We start from the raw sequence: 24,991 nt of genomic DNA, 5'->3' as shown, positions 1-24,991 counted from the left end.
AGGATTAGATGAAAGTTTAATGACTCCAAAAGACCAAAGAGAAGAGCAGTGAGATGAAGATCAGGATCCTGAGGGGACATTTAAACATTAACGGCCCGCAATCATCAAACGTCTGATAAATCTTGAAGTGGGTCCTGTTTGGGGACGAGGAGACAAATTTGAAGCATCCTCCTGGTCAAGCTGCTTCCTCAACCCCAGATTTTTCTGTCTGTAATGGAGTTGAGCAGTGCAACATTTTATTGCCAGTGATGCAGTTTGCTCTAACTGGGCAGTTTTTCAGCCTTTTACTGTCAGGTGGTGGAAGATTATTGTTCTGACCAGAAATAAAACCAACTGCTGCCGTGTTCTTTCATTTAACCATGATTGCAGTTGAAGATTTATCCACATTTATTAAAAAAAATAAAATAAAATAAAAGTGAGCTTTTGCAACCTTTAAAACAATCATTTAAATTTAATCAAGGTGCATATTTCCACAATCTGTGAAATAATTTAAACTTGAAAAGAAGAAGCGGGTGCAAGGAGCCGGATAGTTTTCTGTTGGGCTGTAAAATGTCTGCAGTGCAAAGTGTTGAGACCTCAGTGTTACTGTGTTGGATAAACTGGAGTAATTGGCCACATGAGAGCAGCTCTCAGGAGGAAATCATCCGAAGGTTTATCCTCTCTGTGCAGCGAAATGTTTTCCTGCAGCAGATTCCCTGGAATACGAAGAAGACATCAGAGACGGCTGAACCTCCGATGCACAGCTTTTCAGGAATTATAGGCAACATGTTTAAATGTGATTGTCAAGTGTTTTAGAGAATTGTGACAATGTCTTTCTCTTTTGGTCCAAGTTGAACATTTTTCCAAAGTAAGATGAGGAAGGTCACGTAAATGGCAGGAGTATAAAATACTTTATTTGTTCAAACGCCAAAGCTAAGCATAAATTCCATATTAAAACAATTTAATTTAATAAAATCCTCAGATGGAGACGCAAAGAACAGCAGCGACAGTTGTAACTAAAACCTATTTCTGAGTGGACTCTTTGTCATGTTCATTCTGTGCTGGACTCTCTGGAAATTGTCCTGATGACTTCCAGTATCATCAACATCAAGCTTCTCCTTTTGGTTATGCAAGATGGGCAACATTTCTGCTGCCACTTTCACTGTGAGGATCAAGAGAACTCTCCAGAGCTGCAGCTCTGATTTCTTTTTTCGTTTCCACCATGATACGAGAACAGGACTAAACGTTTCCTTCACTGTTAAACGCCTTCTGCTTCTAGCTCCAGAGTTCAGAGGGAGATGTCTGAAGATACTTGAAGCTGTTGGCCCGGTCTCCCCCTGGAGCTGTGACGGGAACCATCTGTCCGTCTGTATGGCTGATTCCTTAAATCTGAGGTGAAACAGAAACCAAAAGATGCCTTACAAGTGAGAAAAATAAAGTTTAAAATCTGGTTTACAGTTCTTTGTTGGAGACGTAAATATTTAAATAGTCGATATAAAAAAAAAAACTGTTGTAACTGACTATGTTGAAAATCAATTAAAAGTATTCAGAGCAATGAAAATTGCCTTTTACTCGGTTGCTGACTTTAGTGTCTTCTAAATCACTTCTGATTCAACTCATTCATAACCATAGTTCATTCAACTGTTTTTAATATGACAATGGAAACCGATGTGAAGAACTGAATTAAAGGGTAAATCTTCATGTGGTCCTGCATGTTGTGTTGCATTACAGCTAGAATAATAATGTGTGTCCACATGGTTTAAACTTACTGCTCCTGCCAAAACTTTGATTATTTTGTCCACTGATGACTTATTTGGTTAAACTGTTGGATACCAGATTTTTCTGTGGAATTATTTCTCAATTTTGAAAGTACAAATTTAAAGAACATGTCTGCCTCTTGTTGTTTCGCAGGCCTTTAACTCTGCTACGTATATTTTTAGGTTTAAAGGAACCAACGAGGACTTGTATCCTGCAGACGCTTTCAGATGATTCAGAGGAGCCGAAGTCTCTGGAGGAAACCCTGTAAACAAACTTGTCCTCCTTGAGCCAGATGCTTCAGTGGAGTTTCTGAAACCCCTGCTGAGATTGTAAGTCAACATCAGTTTGATTTAAACTGTGACAATTATCCGTATCTCTGAGGCTTCCGAATGTTTGCGTTGCGTCACAGTTTTTACCCAGGACATATTCTTCTGTCTATAACACGGTAGTGCTCGGAGTTTGAAGATGTCACCTCATCGCTGAAGAATGAGTCGCACAAGAGGCGAGAGGAGCGTTTGGCTGAGCGAGCCGTGAAGGGCGCAGATTTAAGAGCTGGAGAGATGGATGGGTGGAAAATAAGAGGGTTACAGGAAAGGGAGTGAAAACTTGCTGAAAGGAGGAAGAGAGTGTCAGAAACGGCAAAGCAGCAGATTCAACAGTTTATGTTTTTGTCTTAATGCAGAAATGGTGTTAAACGTATGAAATCACCATTAAATCTATTGACCGCCTGTCAGGAAACCACTGTTTCCCTGTTTCCTGACGAGCAGGAAGCACTGATTTCACTCCGCAGTCGGGCACAGTCTCAGGTGGCTTCTTACCCGTGATGATGTCCTCGATGGCGCCGTCTTTCCCCTCCCTCACCGGAGGAGATCCCTGCTTCCTCTTCAGCTCTGCGATCAGATCCATCTGAGGTTGTCTGCACATAATAGAAATCTGGAAGAAGAAATCAGGCTCAGTATTGGTCTCACATGCACAGGTTATTAAATCATGTCTCTGGATCAATTATGATATCAAAACACCCAGGGACCCTTGTCTTTCAGTTTATTAGACTGCAGTTGGTTTTCTTGTTGCAATATAAGCTACTAATCAGATTTGCTTCTGCTAGAGAGCCGTCAGGGGGGACACTACTCCCAACCATCTAATACGAGGTATTAAAGCGACAGATAAATACCACAGTAAATCACGACCAGATTTTTTTATCTGGCTGCTGATGTCAGGAAGTTGGTGTTTCACCTCAAACCAGCTTTTGTATTTTTCCCCAACATAATACAGGTTGTATTCTCTAAACTCAATCCTAAATGAAACAAATGATGAATTGCATATCAGTCAATAAGTTCCCAAAAATACAAACTTGTTTTTTTTTTCCTTAGGATTATAAAAAGTGGGAGAAAAAACAAACAAACTTAAAGCTCAATTTGTCTTAAAAGGCTTATTGACAAAGTAATTATTTACACAGAGTTGAGCTTATTCATACTGTCTGTAAATCGTGTTGTGGGAAATGTTTTATTAACACTTCTGGTAAGTTAAATTCACTCGATTTTTTTTTTTAAACAATTTCTACAATTGTGATTTTCTTTCTGAAAACAGAGTTCATCTTTTTGTTTGACAACTAAAAAGGACCCCCTTTCAAAACCATGCATAGTTACAATTAGAAAAATCAGTGTGGAAAAAGTATAGATGTCCAATAAGCAGTGTAATTGCCCTTCTTAAATTTTGTATGATTATTATTACAGAATTATCTGATTCGGTAGCTAAGATTGATGTGCATATAATGTATTTGAATATTTCTTTCAAACAAGTGGTTAGATCCTAAAGCTTCGCATAACTGGACAAAAAAAATTCTAAAACTTAAATATTTAAATAAGAAGTCAAGAAATTTGAACTTGGAATAAGAATCTGCAACAACAAAAAATATTGCTTTTGAATAAATGCCACTGGTATCAAATACAATTATATTTAAAAAGCCAAGCAATTAGGATGCCTTCTGGAGATTTCACAGCACATGAAATGCTGCGGCACGACGCGTGAAAGGAGCGCACTGCATAGAAACGTTGTCGTTTCTCTTTGACTTTAATCTCTCGTATCTCGTTTCTGTCTTGTTTTTACAGGGAGTGGAAGTAGTTGAGTCTTCGACAGTAGTTTCTTCTAGTCATTTTGAAACAACTGTACATTTCATTGGTTTCGTCTGTGATAATTATTAGAAAACACAAGCTGAGCTGTTACCGTGTTCCTCTGTGGCTCCGGTTTGGGAGGAGCGGAGTGATCGTCACAAGCTGGACGTTGTCGTTTCTCTGTCTCCTTGCTGTCCTGCTCAGCTTGCTGTCAGGGAGCAATAAAAACATTATTCTGACTGAAACCTGTAGATAAAGCTAAATTTAGATATTAACTGGTTATAAACTCCAGAGAAATATCAGAGTCATTACTGCTGAACAGTAAAACTTTAGAGAGCTTTTTAAGCTATGAAATCTCTGACCTTGTACGCTTTGATGAACCGGATAAAAATAGAGAAGAACTCAGAGGGCAGAGTCATTGTGGGATCTTCTCCAAAGTACTCCACGACCGACTCGTATGTATCCTGAATGCCAATGACCCCCCCAAAACAAGAGTGAGGAGGAGAAACAAATAAAACTAAATGAGTTGAGTTCACTGAGGCTGACCTGGGCAGTCTTTTCTTCGGCCTTCAGAGAGTCAAGAAGCGGCGCGTTGGTGTCCAGAAACGTTTTCAGGACAGGGTTTTCTTCTTCTGCTGAGAACTCGCTCCTGGTCAGCTCCATGCCTCTTTCTAGAGCTTTCAGATTCCTCAGGATGCTGTCGAAGGATACTGCAGCACGGAAAAACAAAGGTTTATACTGAGAGAAACTGTTAAGGAAATGAAGAGATCTCTCTTTGTATCCTCTTTCCAGCACCATCATTTCAGCCACATTACTGCATAACATTATAAATACAAATTTTATTGAATTCAAATTATATCTTTAACTTTTCTTCGTTTGAAAAGTACATTTCTGTGATTTTTGTGAACTTGAAGTGAACATCTTTGCCTATTTTCTCACCTTTCTGTAGTATAAAGTACATAAAAACCAGCAGGATTTATTAGATAATGAAGTAAAATCTTAGCAAGTCTGACAGTATTCACAGTAATATTAAGCAAAATAGTCTTTCAGAAAAGTGTGAGCTGCTGAATTGGACCCCCAATGTCGTCTTCTGTGGCGTTTCCCATTAACTGCTCTCTCAAATCGGCCCAATTTGTAACAGAACTAGAACCACAGAGGCGGTCGTTTTTATACAGTCGTTTTATTAAAATAAGCTGCTGGGAAATGATGAAGGTCCTGAATAAAAAAAAAAAAGAAAGTAATAGAAATAGGAACAGTTATGATTGACTCCTTAAAAGCAATCTGAGGAAAACAGAAGGTTTAATAAACTAAATGCAACTGCCTGAAAAACTGCAGAGGGCTGCAAGCTGAAGGTGTTTTACTGATCCAGACTGGGTGCCATTGGGCTCTGCATGCTGGAGATGAGGATTGAAAATAATACAGTAGAAATATTCCAGCAGAGGTGTGACGAGAAAACTGTTTACATGTAACAACGTTGCATATTGTTGCTACATATTCATGGACCCTCTACTGTGGCTTCCCGTGTCGTCACCCGTCGGATTTCATCTGAGCTCTGTGGAATAATTTACAATTTGAGGGACAAATTTTAGTTTAGCTGTTTGGAATGTTTATGTTCCAATGAGCCATTTTTTTTTTTTTTTTGTGTCTTTTTTCCTCTCCGCGTAAAGTTTGTTTTACGCTTAAAATCCTAGTTACTCTTTGGAATTAGTACTTTGAAACAATTTAAGAAAATTTGCTAGAAAAAAAAAAATCAGTGATGTGCAATGAAAATTTTGTAGTAGCCTGTAAGTAAACCATTCATCTCATTGCACATATGCATGCATGAAAAATACTCCATCAATGAAATCTTTGGTCACTTGTGGAGTTTTCCTCTGATTAGCTGTTTTTGTTAGGCAGGATATGTTCAAATTTTCTAAACACGCGTGGTGCTGTTTGTAGGTCAGACTCGTGTGATGTTGGAGGTTACCGAGCGCTGCCTTTTCCAGGAATTGCAGTTCAGTGTGGAAATTCTGCAGGTCCGGGTATTTTTCCCGGATGATCTTGACGATGAAGTCCAACAGCGTATGTCTGCGGTCTGTTGATTTAGTGTCCGGTAGCTTTAAGGAGTCAGCAGAGCAGAGCAGTTAAAGAAAACCTATAGACTGAGACGGCTACAAATTCATAGCTACTTGAAGGTGCAAACTCAAACTTTAATCCAGTTTAGAGTTTCTCACCAGGTCTAAACTCTGCAGATGGAAGCCGTACGCCGGCCCTCGCCTGCTGCTGTTCATGTAGTTTCCAAACGCCAAAATGATCTATAAACCAGAAACAAGTGGAGCACTGTGACGCATCTTTCTGTTTAAAGTTGGAAGACAATATTTAACCACTCCAATGCGTTTTCTCATCTGCTGATGTGTTAGTCGAAACATTTAAATAAAACCATTTACCTCCAAGATTTTCTTCAGCTTCATGGACGATCTGACAGACATTGAGGCTGCGATAATGGCGTCCAGCTGCTGCAAGACGGCAATGAAAACGTGATCAAGGTTACAGGTAAACGAGCAACCTTGCAAAATGGTTTCCCTAAAACCAAACGGTAACTTCAACACACACACACACACCCACTTGACATTTGTGTTTTCTCAGACTGCAGAGACCCGTTTCAGGCCACATAAACTCACAGGCTGGATGTTCTGGATGCTTTCTGTGAAGTTTCCCATGAAGGTCAGCGTGCTGATCCTCTGGGAAAGCCTCGGGATCTTGCCGAAGCGCGCCATGAAGCGATCCTCTTCGCTGAGCTCGTCCAGCGACCGACCTTCGCTCTCGTAGGTTTGGATGAGCTTCATCTCGAACTCCGTGGGGATGAAACGCTCCAGCAGCTCCAGGAAGTCCAGACTCAAAGCTTGCTGGTCGTACCTGTGTGAACAACAGTCCTCTGAATTTACTGGTCGCTGCATTCGGCTGACTATTTTGAAGTTCGGCACGTACGTCTCAATGGCGCTGCAGATGTCTGATGTAGCCACGCATTTCTTGCGCAGAGTGATGGCCAGGTTTTTGGCCCTGTTGGGCTCCATTATGGACACTCTACTGGGAGTCTTCCTGGCCATTTTCTTCTTCAGGGTGCCCAGATCCACCGGAGGGGCCTGAGCTTTGGTCTTAAACTGTTCCTCGAAAACTTCCATGTCCAGCTCCTGAAACAGAGTTTAAAAGCACAGCAGCAGAAACGTTTTGAGTTTAAACAAAAGGCTGAAGGTTTTCTCTTTCTTTAAATGAATTTACAATTAATATCCTGTAATTAGAGTTGGAGTAAAAACTTTTATGACCTAAATCCGGAGATTTCCATCCATTTTTGTTTTTAAAAGGTTCTAACTTAAATTTTCAATATATATTTTTTAGAGAAATTTCTACTTAAAATCTCAGTATGTTCACTTAAAATACAAACAGTTTTAGTCCAAAAGCAGAAACTGCAGAACTGTGTTGCTAATATGAAGCTAGAGATGTGATGATGTGAGATTATCAGGCATAAAACCCTGGATATTTTTTTTTTCTGGTTTTGGATAAACTATAACGTATAACATGAACTAAGTGCTTAAAAAAAAAACAGAAACAGTAGCTGCAAAACATTACAGCATATTGCCATTACTAACACCGTTTATGGAATATACTTGTGCTTATTCTTAAGTAAAACTGAATATGCATTTAGAAGTACGTTTTTCCCGTTTCTGCCCTTTACAGTGCAAGTATGTGCATTCTGCATGAATAGTAAACGTTCAGCTGGCTACTAATCAGAATCTCATGACTGTTTTTCACAACTAAAATATTTCCAGCCAAGTTTGTAGTTTTTTTTTTTATGAGTTACCCAAGTGTGTATGATGATGGAACACTTTTATAGCTTAGAAACCTGCAAGACGTGTTGGTCGTCCAGCTCGCCGAAGATGGTTCCCTCCACCTGGTCTAATTTCAGAGCGTCCCAGTTGAACAGCGGCATGCGGTATTTGGTTTGAATGGGCTTCTTCTGTTTGTCTGTAGGAGGAATAAAGAAAATGTTTAGATGTTCAGATTTTACACCACTTGTTATCCTTAGAGAGATTTTTAATAGGAAAAAATGCTTAATCAAGCTTGAGCAACATGTCCACCGGGGCTTAGTGACTTCTCAGTGGTGCATATCTTAAAGTGACAAAGACTTCAAACAGCATCCAGGGTAACAAAGCTGAAATTGCATGTTTGCTAGACCGTTTTCCTAATGGGAACCTGATGTCAAGGATAATTTCTAAGATATTTTTCAGCCAAATACACTTCTCCATCACAAATCAACCAAAAGGCAAAACACGAGGCAAATCTGATTAGATTTTATTTACTGTGCAGCATGATGAGGATGGTTGATGATGCTCTATCTTCCCAGTCACTGCCCATTTTGTTGACCTTTGAAATATACTGAGACCATTCGGGTTTCCTACAGACTTTTCAAAATTCAGTGTTTTTTTTTCCATATTCTCATATTCAGAATTCTCAGTCTTTTTTTTTTTTTTTTTTAAAGTAAAACTAAACCCTTCAGTCTTTAATTTTTTTATTTTTTGCAGAGGTCAGACTTTAAATGTGAAACCTGGAAAATCCAGACTGTAAAATGAAGTTTGGGTGATTTAGATGATGGCAACGCAAAAACAAAATCTGGACACAGATTTTCCAAACTTGGGTTCTCTATTTGCGCACTTTTCCAGTCCTGGAACATGAATCAAATACAATTTTCCAGACGGCACAGAAGCCCAGTAAAAAAGATCAAAACGGTTTAAAGTTGCGATGGTGAACTCACCCGAGCCCCCCACTGTCTGCTGCGCCACAGCGCCTCCAGAAGGCGGTGGTGGGGGAGGAGGCGGCGGCGGCGGAGGAGGAGGTTGAAACTTCGGTAGTTCCTTGGTTGGAGATTGTGGGGAGGTGGAAGTACCGTCTATTTGATCACTGACGGTGTCTGCAAGGATCAGTCACATGACGTATAAACCTCCAAAGTCTGCACATGAATGAGCCTTTAAATAAAATCTTGACGCGCTGCATAAACTGTAGCAACTTCAGGAAGGTGGACTTCTCGGAATATCAAAGAACAAATGCAGCTGATTAGTTAGAACTACGCCTCTGTGCTGACCTCTTTGTGACTCCCGCTGGACCACCTGAAGGACCAGCTCACCAGAGGGGGCGCGGTCCATTCGAAGGAGGCCCTCCTCCACCAGAGCCTGAACCCTCAGCTCCAGCTCCTTCAGCTCATCAGAGGATCCACGTCCGTCTCCTGCTTGATCTGGCTGCTGGTCCAAAATGAGTAGCGTTAAACGAGGTGCAGAGTTAAACTTTGAGTTTGCACACATACATACACATGCCAAATAAATACATTGATTCATAATAATTCATCTGTCCTATAGCTGCCTACTTGGATTCCTTTGTTGAATGTCAGCTGCCGATTGGCTCCCCTGCAACTTCCGGCTGTAGTCGTAAAACAGAAGACTTTGCTAAACTGCAGGTAAATCTTTCTGTTAAATTAAAAATAAATAGATTTATTTTCTGGTGAGGGATAACTTGGGACACCCTCACATCTCTTGCGACTTAAGATGATTAAAATCGCGCACACACACACGCACAAACTGTAGACAAGAACATGAAGGGGAAGAAAAGCAGATCTGTGGGCATTAATAGATGGAGTAGGTAAAAATTTGGGGTTTTTTAATACAGACACAAACTAAGCAATGTCTGTCTCATCTAGTAAAGCCAACGCAGTCTCCCTCCACTTTTAATCTCTAATCCAGTTTAGGTTCAGAAACGCACAGAGAAACGAACCTTGAACATACGTGAAGGTGTAAACAATCACTTTTGTAACCCTTAGAACAAGCATTGGTTACAAAGGTACTACGTCGTGAACTGTCGCAACAGTAGGAACAATCGGTGACGCGTTGTTCTGTGCTCTAGCCTGCACTTGGCAAACAGCTGTGTTATCCAGTTGTTTACAGTCACTTTATTCAGCTAAATATTGAGGACTATAATTATTCATACCCCACTTCTGTTAGAGTTTTAGCCAACAAGGAGTTGGGAGCAAAATGAAAGTGCCACCTAATGCAACTAAAATCAGCAGGTACATGGGATTAATTACAGAACAGTCTATCAAGACAGAACAGAAAATGTATTCATTTTGTTCAACAGCTTGACAAAGTTTATTTCATCCTCCATAATAACCAGAATGTATATAAATGACTCATTACACCGGTCTTAGTAGCTCGGACTATGTGAGTGTTTTGGCAGCACAGCAGGCGGGTCATATTCCCCTTGTTGTAGCTAATGTGTGTGACTGCAACCCCTCATTTTTCCTGTTGCAACAGTTTTAACATTTCCTCATCACCCCACGATCTAATGACTGTTGATATTGCTATTCTGAATTACTGCTGCTATAATGTTCTTCTTTTCCATCTTGATTGTGGGAATTTACTATGCTACCATGTTTATCTCTCTGCCTTTGTGCTTGGCTTTGCTGCCACCTCTCAGCAGTCCTAGGTGTGTGTTTGCCTGTTTATGCTTCCATCCATAAGAATGCAAACATTCTTATGAATGTTTCATAACGGAAGCATTCTTATGAATGCTTCCGTTCATAAATAGAACCATATCCGAAGGCCTAAAGAACACAAAAAACTTTAAAAAGAGCTGAGATGAAGCCTTTAAAACTCTGATCTGCTATTTTCTGTTCAGGCAGGTTTTTAAAACAATTCATCAAGTTGTTTCATTCTGGTTTCTCCTGCTTCGAACCCTGTTACTGTGTAAAATGTTCTAAATGCCAAAGGATGATGGCATCTTCCAGATGTTTTCTGTTACAGCGCACTAGGTGTTTCTGAGCGTGCATCAGCTGTACTGTACCTTTAAGGGGTCCACCTCTTTGCAGATGTGAATGAGCTTCTTCTCCAGCTCGGAGACTTTCTGCATCGCCCCCAGCTCGGTTTCCTGGAACTTGGAGCTCAGCTGAAACATGAAAAGGTAAAGTTTTCATGTTTGAGATAAATTTTGATATTTCTGCTTACAAAGCAAAATCTGCACCAATCAACTGTAGCTGAATGTAAATTGACTGCAAGGTTTAATTACCTGAGAAATTCTCCCTTTGATTTTTTTTATTTTTTATAGCTTTACACAGATTTTACTGTTTATTTCTCCTATAAAGTCATTTTAATGCAGCTAACAAAATACTTTAAAGAAAACCTTTTTCCAAAACTGACATTGTCGCTGAAAAGTCACAGAATCTAAATGGCTGTATTAATAGTATAAAAAGTGATGGAATACACCTGAAAGTTCCATAACATGTGTGTGTGAAGTGTCCTTTAAAGAGGAGTTGGTGTGTGCCATTCATTCACCTGCGTGTGGAGCTCCTGCAGCTGCTCTATGTGATCCAGCAGGGTGGTCTTGGTCTCTGCATCCTCCAGCAAAGCTGCCACATCAAACGCGTTATCCAAATAGGCTTGGATCTGGACCAGCAGCCTGTCGCTCTCTGTAAACTTCAACTGCTGCAATGGAGAGATTTAAGCAGTACCTTCGAGTTTAATTTGAGCAAAAATGAGACATAAGTGTGAGGTGTGTCTGCTCCAATTTTTAAAAGTTGTATTTATCATGTTCAGAGGGTGGAAGGCCAAACTTGCCTCCAAGTAGGAATCCAGGCCATGTTGGGTAAATTCGTACTGAAGGTAGACCCTGAAGTTCAGGTTTTCCACCGAGTGGACCACAATGTTGATGAATTGCATACAGGCCACCTGGTGGAGAGATTAAGTAAAGATTATTTCTTTTCAGGAACTTGTAAAGACTCAGATTTGGAATATTTTCCAGTTTTTACGTTGCTTGGATAAAAAAAAAAAGTCTCAGTGTTGGGGAAAATTGAATGTGTTTGAGAACTTTGAACCTAATGTTTTGGACAAATTTTAGCTTCTTTATTAAAACAAAAAGAGTTCTGATGTGTATGTGTTCAGAAGAACTTTGCCTGACTAATTAATTAATATAACTATCAATTTCAATGCTTGAGATTTGATATTTATTTCCACAAAAAAAGTTTCAAATTTTTGCAGCTCGAATTCCTTCCAAGTACTTTTGTTGCATCTTCGGTTGACGGGTCATATTTTGAAAAAAAATCTCTGTTTGATTCAAGGTTTACCATAAAGTCAATGTTGCTTTCTTCTTTCTGAAAATACTCCATTAGCTTCTCGAAGCGCCTTTTCTCTCCACACACCTGAGAGAGAGAAAAAAGGGAAATATTAGCAAACATGTTCTTATTTCATATGCTGCTCATGGTAATGTTTTCAGCAGCAGTGAACACATGGGGGCAGTATGCTCTCATCCTAAGTGGAGTTTTTTTCCTCTGAATGTAGGTAATGCTTTGACGCTAGTCATGCGTTTCTTAGCAAACACACAATCTACTTGGGAACACTGTTAAGATAGGACGTTTGCCAATTTCCCACTTGTGTAGACTAGAATCAACAACCATTTTCAGCTCCAGAAAAGACCAAACAAAAGAACAGTAAAAAAAAAAAAATGTTTGAGTATGTGGTTACATTTAAACATTTTCTTTTTTTGTCAACACCTCATCAGTTCCCCCTTCTGCTATACAACTGACTGAACTTCCACCAGCTCCTTTTTGCAAACCCATGTCCACTAAATAATGCAGGAGCCCAAACAAAGCTGTACCTCTGCTGCCAAGCGACACATAAACCGCCTCCTGGCCTGACGCCCGCCTGCCTCTACAGCAGAAGCACACGATCTCTCATCATCTCCCTCATGACTCTCACCCATGTCTGCGCTGCTGTGGCACTAAAATTAAGAAAAATCTCTCTTGTCCTCCTCATTTCTTCCCGACAGCAAACAGCATTGTCGATTACTGCTAACTGACATGGTTTGCAGAGAGGAAAGCAGCATTTGCAGTGAGTTCAGAACATTTAAGTGCGACTGCTTGCTTGTTTTGTGCACCTTAAGTCTTAAGTTTATTTCGTGAGTTCGGCCCTCAGACTGCATTCCTTTGCCGTGGCTCAGAGGATGAAACACGCTGCAAAGCAGGTTTGTCGCATCCTGTAGTAAAAATAAATGCTGCTAGTTCAGGTTTACCCTCCTGTCTGTCTGAATGGTTGCAGCGTCTCTGAGTGACTGCTGTTGCTACTGAGATGAAAAGCAAAGGTCAGAGGTTCTGTGAGTGTTTGGCATATTTACACTCCTTCAGAGAGTTTTGTTGGACGGGGCAACACTTGGACGGAGGTGCTGGTGTGAGCACCGATGATAAATAGATCAGAATTTTTTTAAAGTGCTATATGACTTGGGGCAGATTAGTAAAAGTGAAAAAACATGAATTTTCTGTTTGAACTGCTCCGAAAAGTGAAAACATTGGCTTCCTTTTTTTTTTTTCTGACTTCAAAAAATAGTCCAGAAAAGTTAGAGATGATATTTCAGGACTTTGTTTTATACAAAAAGGGTTATGGTCTTTTTGTTACTTCACCATTCGATAATGGTGCTTCATAATAAATTGTCATGTTAAGGTCAACACAATCAAGATCACTGTTTTTGGTATTTTGTCAGTCACTGACACTCCATCGTCAGGGTAAGATTTGAAAGATCAACACTAGATTTTCAACGTCCCTTAAGGAAAACTCAGTGGAAGGAAAAAACTCAATAGAAAAAAAGGTCATAAACAACAGGGATAAGTAGAGCTTTGAGAGGATTAAGGAAAGTTTATTCAAGGATTTGGGGAAGATTTACGTGTGAACTGCAGCTAAGATTAGAGCTTCAAGAGCAACGATGGAGAACGATGGAAGGCAGCAGAGCCAGCAATGCAGAAAAGATTTGAAAACTGGGCTTTCTCAGCACCTCAGCAGAGCAACAGACTCTGCTCCTTGCTACGTTGCAGTGATGCATTTTTTCATGCAAAACATTGACTAAGTACTTTCAGTTCAGTTACAGTACATTACGTGAGCAGGCTTTTCAGTAGGTTTATATTAATGGATTAAAAATGATTTTTACATTCAGATTATTTGAGAAAACAGAATATTTATTAGTTCTATGCCATAATCAAAGTTAACAAAATAACTGAAATGTGTCGGTTTCACTTTTGCTACTGAATTCTTAGAATTTTCTCTTTTTTCCTATTTTTTTTTTTTTACACCAAGTCTAACATTGATTATTAGACCATTGCTCGTCGTAAACAGTGGAACAGTAATCGACAATACTGAAACAATAAGCACCTTTTCTAGAAATTAATCTGAACTTAATAGACTTTCATTCCCTATTTTGCTTCTGTCGTACTGACGCAGACTTTAAATATACCTTCGTATGACTGAAGTAGAATTTAGATCTAATTTTTTTTTTTTTCCAAACTTATTTTTTCTTTAGCTGAACAAAGCGGGAAGGACGAAGTGAAAACTGACATTTAAACCTCGGACAATTTCCATCAAGTCAAGCAATTTCCACAGGGCAGGAACCTGCTCTGTCCAGACTCTGAATGTTGATTACATGGGTGCCTGTTATCTGACCTCTTTGAAGTTGTCAAAGGCGGACAGGATGATGTCATGGCCTCCTCTCATCAAACAGACAGCTGCCAGCAGCTCCAGCACCAGGGCTTTGGTCCTGAGAAGAGTAAAAAAAAATTACGTACCAAAATAAATGCATTTTTTTTAGATAAAAGTTTCAAGTTAGCATTGAGGCTAATTTCAGTTTAAGATGAGAATTAGCTATTTTATAAGCATTTTCAATTATATTTTCTGAAAAGCCATAAAAAAAAAAAAAAAAAAAAAAAAAAAAAAAAAAAAAAAAAGTAAGATGCAGATACTAACTAGAGCACTCCACACCGAATCAGTGGAATCGCTGGTAGTTTTATACAGAAATTTGAATTCTTGTCTACTGAATTTTATTCAGGTTCGGAAGCAATTCTGACATAATGATGGAACCGGAAATGTGGAAGGTGATTAAGTCTGATATTAAGCTCATGAGGGAAAATGTTGAGCTGCTATTTCAAAGAGAATTCAACAACTGATGTTTACTAAAAAATGCCATAAATAAAAACATTATTAGTTGTTAAAGAGTGACTGTAAATAATGCTCGTTTCACCTGGGGTTCCGGTCGTTGAGGCTGAGCGTGATCTCGTTGACGCAGCTTGGGTGCTCCATCACCTGGTTGAACCCTGACTGAAAACATGTACAATTATTATAATATTGCAAATGTTAGAAATGGAGGTCAGGGAAAACTCACTGAAATCTCATCTCTTTTCACATTTTATCAATGGTGATCAGGGTTTGAAATAGACTGCCAATAAAATTCTGAATGGGAGTTGATACATACATTTTAGCAAGCATCAGGACCATGCTGACTTTTTTTAAACTTCAAATATCTTCTCCCACACGTCTATCCAAAATCAATTTTAAATTTTAACTCGGCATCTCAAAAAGTCTGAAGGAACATGAAATTCTCCTGAAATGTCCCACTGCAGCCCAGAGTTTTCTTCGCTGCATAAAGCTGGATACTTCTACATATCCTCTGTACTATTTCAGTTGCAAGTGATTCATATTTCTGCTTGTATTTAAAACATTTTTCTGAGATCTATCAAATTTTCACCTTTATTTAAAATCATGAGTCTTGGCAAGGTTTTCTCTCACTTTACCAAAATCGCCCCAATAAGTTACATAAACTAAGCCAAAAGTCTGTTAAACTGCAAACGATAAAACAAAACAAAAAAATAGATCCAAAAGTAACAACACTTTTTTAAAGATCAAGTTTGTAATGAATGTTTTTTTGTTTTCAATACAAATGCAATCTGAACATAGTAGTTATTTAACACCACCTTCATTTCAATTCAAAGTTAGAACTATTCTTTCAATATACATATTCATCAAAGCATCCTAAAGTATTTTTATTGCAATGACGCATTAACAGTGATAATTATTTACACAAGGAGAAAGAAAACATTTCCTTGTGGGAGTGGAAGTATTTACATACCTGGTAGTTCATGATGGCACGTAGACACATGATGCAGAGATGAATGTCGTCCTTCTGAGTCACGATACGCGACGGCCTCTGCACTCTCCTGCTGGAGAATAATTAATCCATCAGGTAGAAGTGGAGCATGCTGCACCAACATACATTCACGCATATAGCTTTTTAAAATAATGTAGGAGATGTTTTAAATACATTTTTACACATGAGGTAATAGAAATCATGACAGGAATTTATGACAAACATTTTTTTTTTACTTGCATCAAACTACAAAAGACAAACCTAAGTCATTATTATTTTACAGATTTCATGCAACTGTCCTTAGAAAAACCACTGATTTGCGACAAAACTCTGAAACAATCCATTTATTGTATTTCCAATATAAGTTTTAACTTTTTACAATCTTTTATAGAACAATGGGAAGTTAATGTGAGTCCACGCGTTCCTTATGAGACTTTCCGGTTGAGACATTTTTTACATTTCAACACCTTCTGTTCAACAGGAGGCCAGACAAACACCTTCATACTCGCCATGAAAAGAATGCAGTGACCTCAGATCAGTGAAAGATAAGACGGTTCAGGAAACGCGCGACTCTGGAGTTGAGTTTATCCATGTGCCCGAGGGCAAGTCGGCTTGGAAACCGCAGCAGTCTCAGCAGCTAAACAGAAACGGCTTCTTAATTTGATCAAATTGCATCTCAGCAAAAATATAAAAATGATCAAGAGGAGTTTCAGCTGAGGCCATCTATTTTTAGTCCACACTTAACTTTTGGTGCACTTTTTTTCAGTTAAATAAAAAATTTGATCAAATTTAGGGGACATATGTTTCAATTAAAAAAATCAGGACAATCTTGTTATCCCTTCGTTTTATGTTGGATTCAAAATTACTTCTCCCTTCAAAGGGATCCACAGCTCAGTTTTTTTCTAGTGTTGGAGTGCTGTAAAAAAACGCTAAATCAGAATTGGTTAAGACAAGAACAACCAAATAAAACTAGAAATTGAGATCAACTAGGAAAACCCTGACTTGAATGCAGCTGGCAGCCGTGGAAACCTTCCTCTATGAACCTCACTAACCACAGTTCTTGATGTAATCTGGAGGACACACCGTTTTGAAGGTCTGCAGCTACTGGCTCGCAGAATGTTGGTGACCTCTGTGCACCGCTCTGATTTCTACAAAAGCCACTGCCTCGTGGCTAAGTTGCCTCCGCTTTATCACGCAACTATCATCTGTTTCCTGTGGAAAGTAATTAGAAAAGTTATTGACTGAACGTCTTGCACAGGTGGCATTTTATCTCGAAACCATGCTGGTATTTGCTGATCTCCTGAGATAGAGCAAGAGCGCAAGAGCTGGATTTCATACAACTGTGGCCGTGGAAGCAATTGAAACACCTGAATTCAATCGTTTGTAGAAATGAACTTGTGAGCCAAGTGAATCTGTGATAAGCTGTTCCTTTCCTGGGACCAAGCTGCTCCTGATGCTGCCGTTGCTGTTGACTTTGTGTTTTCTTTACCTAGAATGCTGTCCTGGTCTGGTAATTCTTTGATTTTCATTCCCCAGTAGGATCAGCGAATGACAACTCCTAATAACGCTGGTTTTGGAACAATCACTTTTTGGAGTCAGGTGTGCCTCTTTTTATCGTATATTTTTGAGAATTGTCAATAAATGATTACCTAAATTCTAATGTAACCCAGGCGTTTATTCAATTAGACTGCAATCTAATCTAAATTGCAATAAATTAGACCCATCGTTGTCTTGTCAAGTTCCTGGAAGTTGCATTTGTTGCTCTAATTTGTTGACAATTAGAGGTAAAGTAAACTTAATTTAATTGGTTTGCATATTACATGTTTACATGGCTCTTATAAAATTCTCTTGAATTTTTTTTCTAATTTCTCCCTAATTCTATGACATTGTATTTAACACTCATCACATGTAACTTCTTTGACATCCTGAATAGACTTTATCAACAACACTCAGAAATGCCTCATACTTGATTGTAAACGCTTTAGTGAGCTTCGCGCCGTGGCTGGTTGGGGATTCATTCGGATTTCTGCCGACGTCTTCCACCGACTTGTCTGCAGCCTTCCCTTTATCTGAGGGCAGTGCGCCGTTTTCGGACGTCTCTGTGTCTGACCTGTAAATCACAGCCATGAAAGGATAAGCCGTGTTTGCACTCATTCAGATGAATATTTACAATGTTCTCGGGTTAAGCCATTCCAGCAAAAGAGACTGTAAAAAACAAGACTAACACATTTCACATAATTTGTGTCACGTCTGTTTCTGGGTTTAAAAAAAAAAGGATATTTCTAATCCATACTCACGTAACAGCACTTTGAGCGGCAGAGAGATACTTCACCAACACGTTTAAACCCTGATTCTCCTCATTTAGGAATTCCTGAGCCCAGCTGCAGGAAACATAACACAGAAAAATTTTATAATAACATTAATTGTTGTATGTAAATTGCATGTGAATCATTTTTAAATTCACGGTAAACGGTTTCTCAAATTTCTCACCAGTTGGCGTTTAGGCAGAACCATACAAACAGATGTAAAGCTGAATATTTGTGGCTTTTCCAACCCTTCCCCATTCTGGATCCTAATGTCTTTTCTCTACCTGTTAAACTACGTTAATACTTCAGTGAGACTTACCCTATGTGATTGGTCCTCAGGGAAATCTCCAGCTCTCTGAGGACCTGGGTCAGCTCTTGAACACGTCTCTTAAGCTGACAAAACACATTTAAAGTACAGAAGAGGCCATTGACACATTTACTCAGAAAATATCACATTTGAATAAAAAGACTGAGCTAAATATCCCTCACAGAAGGTTAACTGTTTGTTATACCTCTGAGAAAAACAAAATGTTTTAGAGGTTAAGCAGTTTATTTTATACAGTTCTTTTTTATATATATAAACTCATTTCCAGGTACTGTTATTGAACTATGTGTCTGTTTTGTATCAACTTAAAATTAATAAATGCTGCCCTCTAAAAAAAAAAAAAGTATAAATTACAGAAGACCTAAGTAATTAGTGGTTTGTAGACAAGTGAGTATATAAATAAAATGTTGTTTTTTGTTGTTTTTTTCTCAAAACTTAAATTGAACCTAAATATTACAAAACAAGCAGATTCTGACATAAAGGAAACAAAAACGAGCATAATTAAAAAATGTCATATAAATCTAATGTATTTTTGAAATGCAGTTATTTAACATCTTTTCCAGTGTATAGGTAAAACTATAATATATATGTGTGTGTATATATATATATATATATATATATATATATATATATATATAAATTTGACTTTCAACACTGAAAGTAGGCTGTACCTTCCAACCGACTCCTCCGTGATCCAAACAACTTTTCAGCTTCTCCAAATAAGCAGATGGGGGATTCTTGACTTGAAACCGCTCCTGAAGACGCAGAGAAACACAGAGAGGCCTGTAATTATGTTTAACTGCGGTCAGAGTGCAGTGATGCTGAGTGCGAACAGAGAGGCGCACACCAGCAGCTTGATTGCACATCTCTGGTGCAAATGCAAGAAATAATTAGACTGTGGTGAAGCGGTTATCTTCATAGTTCAGTGACATCTGCAGCACTCATGGTCGCTAATTACACGAAGCACAGTCATGTTCAATAAATTTGAATATGTCCCAATGTGGCTCATTAAAAGTACCTTTTGAAAATAACCACCTATGGTGTGATGTAATACTCTAATTTTAAGTGTCATTTGATAACTTCAGGAAGAGAATCATCATAACAGAAATAGACTTTCAAATGTCCATCTGTACGTAATTAATCTGTATGAAGTCTTTCATTAGGTGATGAAGTTCCTGAAATAAATGGACTTTTCAATAATTTTCTGAATGTATTGAATGGATCTGCACTCTGAAATGCGTCAAAGCCACAAAGATCCACCTGAACAGAAGCAGAATGACCTGCTTCTTGATTCATCTAAACATACCTGATCACAAATCAGGTCCCACTTCTTGTCATTGTCGTACTGGGAGAGGATCTGCACTTTGTCTGGAGGAAGATTCATCGTGTCCTGGAAGCAAAAAATAAAAAAAATAAAAAAATACAAAAACACCAGAGCAATGGTTAAACTGTCCAGTTTGTCTCCAGGAACACAACTGATGACAGCACTGTAAAATATAGAATAGCTGTAAAAGTTACAGTCATGCTGGAAGTGATATTTTTCCCCATCAAATTACAAAATTGGTATGTTTTGTATTTTTAGGTGGCTGTCTGCTGTGTTTTGCCTCACTTTTTAAGTTAAGATAATTTCTTAACTTTGAATGGAAGGAAAAACAATGTTGAGGCTCGAAAGTTAATCAGGTTTAAGGAAAATTAATTTTAAAATTAGACTAATAAGCAATTATATGTAAGCTTAAAATAAACCGAATATCCACACATCACATTTGAAAATAAGTAAAATAATCTCTACTAATTTTAAAGTTCTTTTTTTATTATTATTTATTCTATGCATCACCGTTTCAACACATTTTTCAAGTCAGTTACTTAATGTATTAAATGGATATTTCAACATTTATGAAGGAAGTTCAGTTTAAAAAGTTTGGATTTGTTTTGGAATTGCATACATTTGCCTAATATTGCTTGTAGCTTCAGTGTTTTTTTTTTTTTTAATCTATAAAAAATGAAAATAATGTGTTAATCAACCCTTCAGCAAAACCTGACAAACTCTAGACCTTCAAAAAGAAAGAACTGCACCTGACATTCTGGAGGAAAAACTGTGTTTGAATATAATTTTTTTACACACAGACAATAAATATGTTGACCAATGCAAAAGTATTATCTGATTAGCTGCTTTATAATCTTGCATGAAAACACTTGCTCTTGGAGTTCTTCAGTAATTCAAAGCGCCTCTTTTGTCTAGTTTCTGCAGTCAGATGTCTTTGTTATGTGATGACCTCATTTGTTATCAGCTGTATGTTGCCACAACACGACGATGACGACAGTGTTGGCCGTCTTACACACAGTACCAAGCATTAGATTACAAACCTTTGGCCCAGTTTTCAGAGAATCTAGGAGATGAGTCTCGTTGAAAACGCACAAATTCATCACTTTGGCCAGAACCAAAGCAGAAAGGAACTGCTGCTTATTTAGCTGAGGGGAAATGTTTATGAGGATGAGAAAAAGTACAAGACTTATCTTTTCAACAAGAATCCAGATAAGCCCACCCTATACCAATATCAGCCCGGCACACAAATGTGTCACCTTCTCCAAGGTGAACTCGCAGTTTAACCAAATAATTTAAGTCTGGTTAAACGCAAGAGCTGAGTCGTCAGAAACACGTGGCGAGCGAATGAAAACACGTGTTTCTGTGCAAAACAAGGACAGGAGATCAATGATGAAAGGGAATCGGATGAATGAAGCCTGATGAATGAAGCTGAAGGATCAATAAATGCTGGTTACAAGCAGACGTTCCTGAGAAGCCATTCAAAATAGAAAATCTGGAGTGGACCCACACTGCTGCTTCAGTAGACGACACATAAAGCTACATAGTGGATGATAACGTAGTCCTTTGCGGAAGCCTAGATGCACCCCTTGAACTTTTTCACGATTATCACAAAGTATTTCAAAATTGTATTTGCAAAATGCTATAAAAAAATTAGAGCTGGCAGCACTGCCTTTGCAACAAGAAGATCATGGGTTTGAATTCCAGCCTGGGGTCTTTCTGCATGGAGCTCGCATGTTCTCCTTGTGCATGTGAGGATTCTCTGGGTACTCCGACTTCCTCCCACGATCAAAAAGATGAACGTTGGATCAACTTGTCTCTTTACATTGTCGTTAGGTGTGAGTGTGTCTGTGTAAGGTTGTTTGATATTTCTTACTCTGTGGCAAATTGTCTCCACCAAGTACATTTTTTAGAGAAGTAGAGTAGCTTTTGTGCAGAGGAGGATTCATGCAGCAGCAGTAAACCCCTGAGGTTTACAGAATGGCAGACACCAAAGTACAGATCACAGTAAAAAAACTAAACTTTGTTAAACAAGTATGAATATTTTCCCCGCACTTGAATAAAAGTGTCTGCTTTACAAAGTGTTTTCAATCCACTTTTTACTGCTTTGTTCCCCAACATGACTGAAGATATGACTTTTAAAGAAACAAACTGCTTTTGCCCAAACCAGGTTTGAGTATGATAAAGTGTGATAAAACTAAAAGAAAAGCTTCACGGATCTTAGATCACTACAGAAAGAAAACCAAGTCGCTGTTTTGCAGGTCACTATGAACAAACGCACACATTAAAGTAGCATGAAAAGATGCTGAAAGCACATTTTGAAATACCCTCTGGCTGCGTGGCTGGTGAATTAGAACTAAACGCAGTTTGATTGTAGGAGTTTTGCAAACTCATTTTTTTTTTCTTTTACAAAGAACATGGAGGAAAGAGCTTCTAATCAGGAACTAAATGTCACCTGCCTTCCTCCTTTTATCTTCACGTTACACTTTATCCACGATTTCATTCCCTGTTAGTGTTTTGCATAAAACCTATAAACATATTCACCGAGGAGAAAAGGTGCTCAACTCTGAAGCCTCTAAATTCACTCTGTCTCCACCTGTGTTGTGCAGTTTTTTTTTCTACCTGCAGCAGAACCAGACAAAACCTCACAACTACAAAAACAAACAAATACTGCACACAAAGAAATTGACTGCCTCATTTGGTAAGCAAAACATGCAAATGTATAGATGTGGATATTGTCCGTGACGTGGAAGCAGGGTTGAAATAACAAAATTAAATTTAAGACCAAGGATAAGAAATCCAAACATATTTAGGAGTTTTTAAGGATTTTTAAGGAGTTTTTTGGAAATGGGTTACTTGAAAAGTTTCTTATGCATTTTGAACATAAACAGACTTGGAGATCTCCAAACTTTGAGTGACAAGGAAAAAAAAAATTAGAACATCTGCAGAGGATATATTACTTGTATTCCTGTTATACAGAAAGCAGGTTTAGCTAACATTCACCGATTCATCTTTTTTGAAGAAAGAAGTCAGTATTAAGGTGCTGGTTGGCAGATCAGCTGACAGTCTGTAAGCTTAAAGAATATATGTGTCACGTCAACATCAGCACCAGCTTCTGAGATAAGAATGGCAAGGGGAAGAGGAATGTGGATAACAACCGAGCCAGTCGTCTGGTTGCATTCTGAACATAGCTTCCTTGTTGGGACTCAGATCTGCGTGTTCCTTTTGTATTGTTTTTTTTTTTTACCGTCACAACGTGGGCTTGAGTCCAGCCTGTTTACAGCCCTAAGTCTTGGTAATGACAAAACAGCAGTTCAGAAATGGAGAACACTGTCAATCGGTGTTTGCCGTCTAAGAATAAGACATTATAACCTTTGACAAAACTGTGTTAGAATAATGTGAGCGGAACAACAGTTCTGGAAAAGTGGGTCAACAAATGGACTTTATTGGCTGCTATGGCTGTGGGGAATAAAACGTAATTTCCCAAAGACCTTGAAAGAGTGTCGGTGATTCCCCACTCTTCCCTGTAAAGCAGGGATCTGCAACTCCAGTCCTGGTCAACTGGTGTTCTACAACTGAGATGGACCAGCGATCTGTCCAGGGCAATTCGTTTGGTCATAATGTATACAGATTGATTATGCCAAAATACTCCAATCTTATGTGCTGTTAAGGACTTTTGTTTAAATATCAGCCTGAGCAAAAATATTAAAACATGACTACAATAAAATACATTGACCTAAAAATGTTAAGTGGTGCAGAAGTGTCCAATGTATTTATTTTGACAAGGCCAAGACTTGTGAGCTTCTGTTTGGTGATTATAAGCAACTGCTGGTAGTTTCCATTAGCACAAACCCATGGAGTGTTTGGCAGCACTTATTGACTGACCAATACTCAAGGAATTTAAGTCTAATCTAAGGAGGGGGATTGCAGATCAGGGTCTTTAATTAAAACAGACCAGAACAAATGTGCTCTTATGTATCTTATTGGTTGCATTGTGTAACTGGCACAATGACAAGATTGTTCTGACATTCATATTGCAAACATAGTCCACATATTTTGTTTCCTTCCACTGTTGACATGCTGCACAGAGCAGTGCTCCTCAGGACTCACCAGTGCAGCGTTGAAGCGTTCCTCCAGCTCGCTCTTGGGCGGCATCGGATGCTTCAGTCCCGTCGTTTGCTTCTGGGGCCCAGCGCACTCCGGGCTGGTTATCGTGGTCTCCTTAAGATCCCTTCCCTGGGAAATCTCAGCGCTTCCAGCTGCGTTTCCCATGATTGTGATCAATACATTCAAATACAACTCGTACGTCAAACCCTAACAACAAAAGTTGCGCAGCTCACACCTAAGGCTCAGTTTATTTCCAGGTTCTGTGTGACTGAGCTCCCATCCTCTCCACAAACATGTAGTACTAACTCATCCTGAAGCTGCTTTCATTGCCCTTTATCCTTTTAACGAAGGGATGAAATTCAGCCCAACTTCTGAATGAGAGAGAGACCTCGCAGAGATCCCAAAGCATTATGAAACCCTAGAAAGAGGGAATGGGATATCATGACAGTGACAGACAGAGTGACGGCTGAGCAAATGAAAGAAAAAAAAAAAGTGGATTAGAAGGTAGAGTCCACACCTCCTGTAGCTTCTGTCTAAGATGAGCCTGAAGTCAGAAAAATTCAGTCCAAGAAATTTGAAAAGTAAACTTGGAGAAATGCTTTTAAAGCTGCTGCAGTGGTTTCAGGTAAACACCATTAGCTCTTCCAGCAGGTAATGTGCACATCTCATCCATCTGTTCCTGAATGCTAGAAATCTTTAGATTTGTGAGAGCCATGTCCATAGAGGGAAAAAAAAGTGAAAAATAAAGAGCCAGGGAAAGATCCAGCAGGCAGTTGCTCATTCTATCCCATGCAGGGACAGACAGACAGAAGCTGAAGGTAGCAGTGCCTGTAACTAAGAGCACAAAGCATCCTGGGTCCTAATGCCGTCAAGTTAAGGCCACACCTGATTCTTGAAACGTGCCAAGCAACAACAGGAGGAGAAGGAACAAGGAAAACTGATATTTATTACAGTTTACAACATTTAAAATAGAGATTTTTTAATGATTTAATGTGCCGCTCAGAGTTATTAAAGGGGATATGTGAAGGAAAAAAAGCCACGATGTAGACCAGGGTTCCTCGAATACAGGCCTCGGGAAACCTCGATGTCCTGCAACTTTCAGGTGTCA

General features: G+C 38.9%; 1 protein-coding gene and 1 long non-coding RNA gene across 4 annotated transcripts; one reads left to right on the top strand and one right to left on the bottom strand.

Moving 5' to 3' along the window:
* Window positions 1-24,685, bottom strand: fmnl1b (formin-like 1b). Of its 3 annotated transcripts, XM_015015464.1 has the most exons (27): window positions 23,887-24,685; window positions 19,762-19,845; window positions 19,127-19,210; window positions 18,450-18,523; window positions 18,122-18,205; window positions 17,791-17,934; window positions 15,807-15,894; window positions 14,922-14,998; window positions 14,348-14,441; window positions 11,989-12,063; window positions 11,483-11,593; window positions 11,201-11,350; window positions 10,713-10,814; window positions 8,965-9,121; window positions 8,638-8,793; window positions 7,729-7,850; window positions 6,816-7,018; window positions 6,509-6,743; window positions 6,275-6,343; window positions 6,062-6,142; window positions 5,815-5,944; window positions 4,395-4,558; window positions 4,211-4,312; window positions 3,961-4,056; window positions 2,556-2,670; window positions 2,210-2,289; window positions 1,281-1,368 (listed from the first exon to the last, which is right to left on the bottom strand). In XM_015015464.1, the coding sequence occupies exons 1-27, from the start codon at window positions 24,046-24,048 to the stop codon at window positions 1,363-1,365; spliced, it is 3,045 nt and encodes a 1,014-aa protein (XP_014870950.1). In that variant the 5' UTR covers window positions 24,049-24,685; the 3' UTR covers window positions 1,281-1,362. The 3 variants fall into 3 exon arrangements, with proteins under 3 accessions (XP_014870949.1, XP_014870948.1, XP_014870950.1); XM_015015463.1 differs by lacking the exon at window positions 2,210-2,289 and having other exon boundaries at window positions 1-1,368; window positions 8,965-9,118; window positions 15,807-15,897; XM_015015462.1 differs by lacking the exon at window positions 2,210-2,289 and having other exon boundaries at window positions 1-1,368.
* On the top strand, window positions 9,063-10,821 carry LOC106935144 (uncharacterized). Its single transcript, XR_001421842.1, has 3 exons — window positions 9,063-9,150; window positions 9,236-9,333; window positions 10,738-10,821. It is a non-coding gene; the product is annotated as an uncharacterized LOC106935144 (long non-coding RNA).
* Window positions 24,686-24,991: the final 306 nt, after the last annotated feature.

The sequence above is a fragment of the Poecilia latipinna genome, unplaced genomic scaffold, assembly GCF_001443285.1.
Source record: "Poecilia latipinna isolate Pla-1442-1.1 unplaced genomic scaffold, P_latipinna-1.0 Scaffold1914, whole genome shotgun sequence".
In the NCBI taxonomy this organism is placed as follows: domain Eukaryota; kingdom Metazoa; phylum Chordata; class Actinopteri; order Cyprinodontiformes; family Poeciliidae; genus Poecilia; species Poecilia latipinna.
The sequence above is the reverse complement of the archived record's forward strand: the minus strand, read 5'-3'. Positions and strand labels throughout refer to the sequence as shown.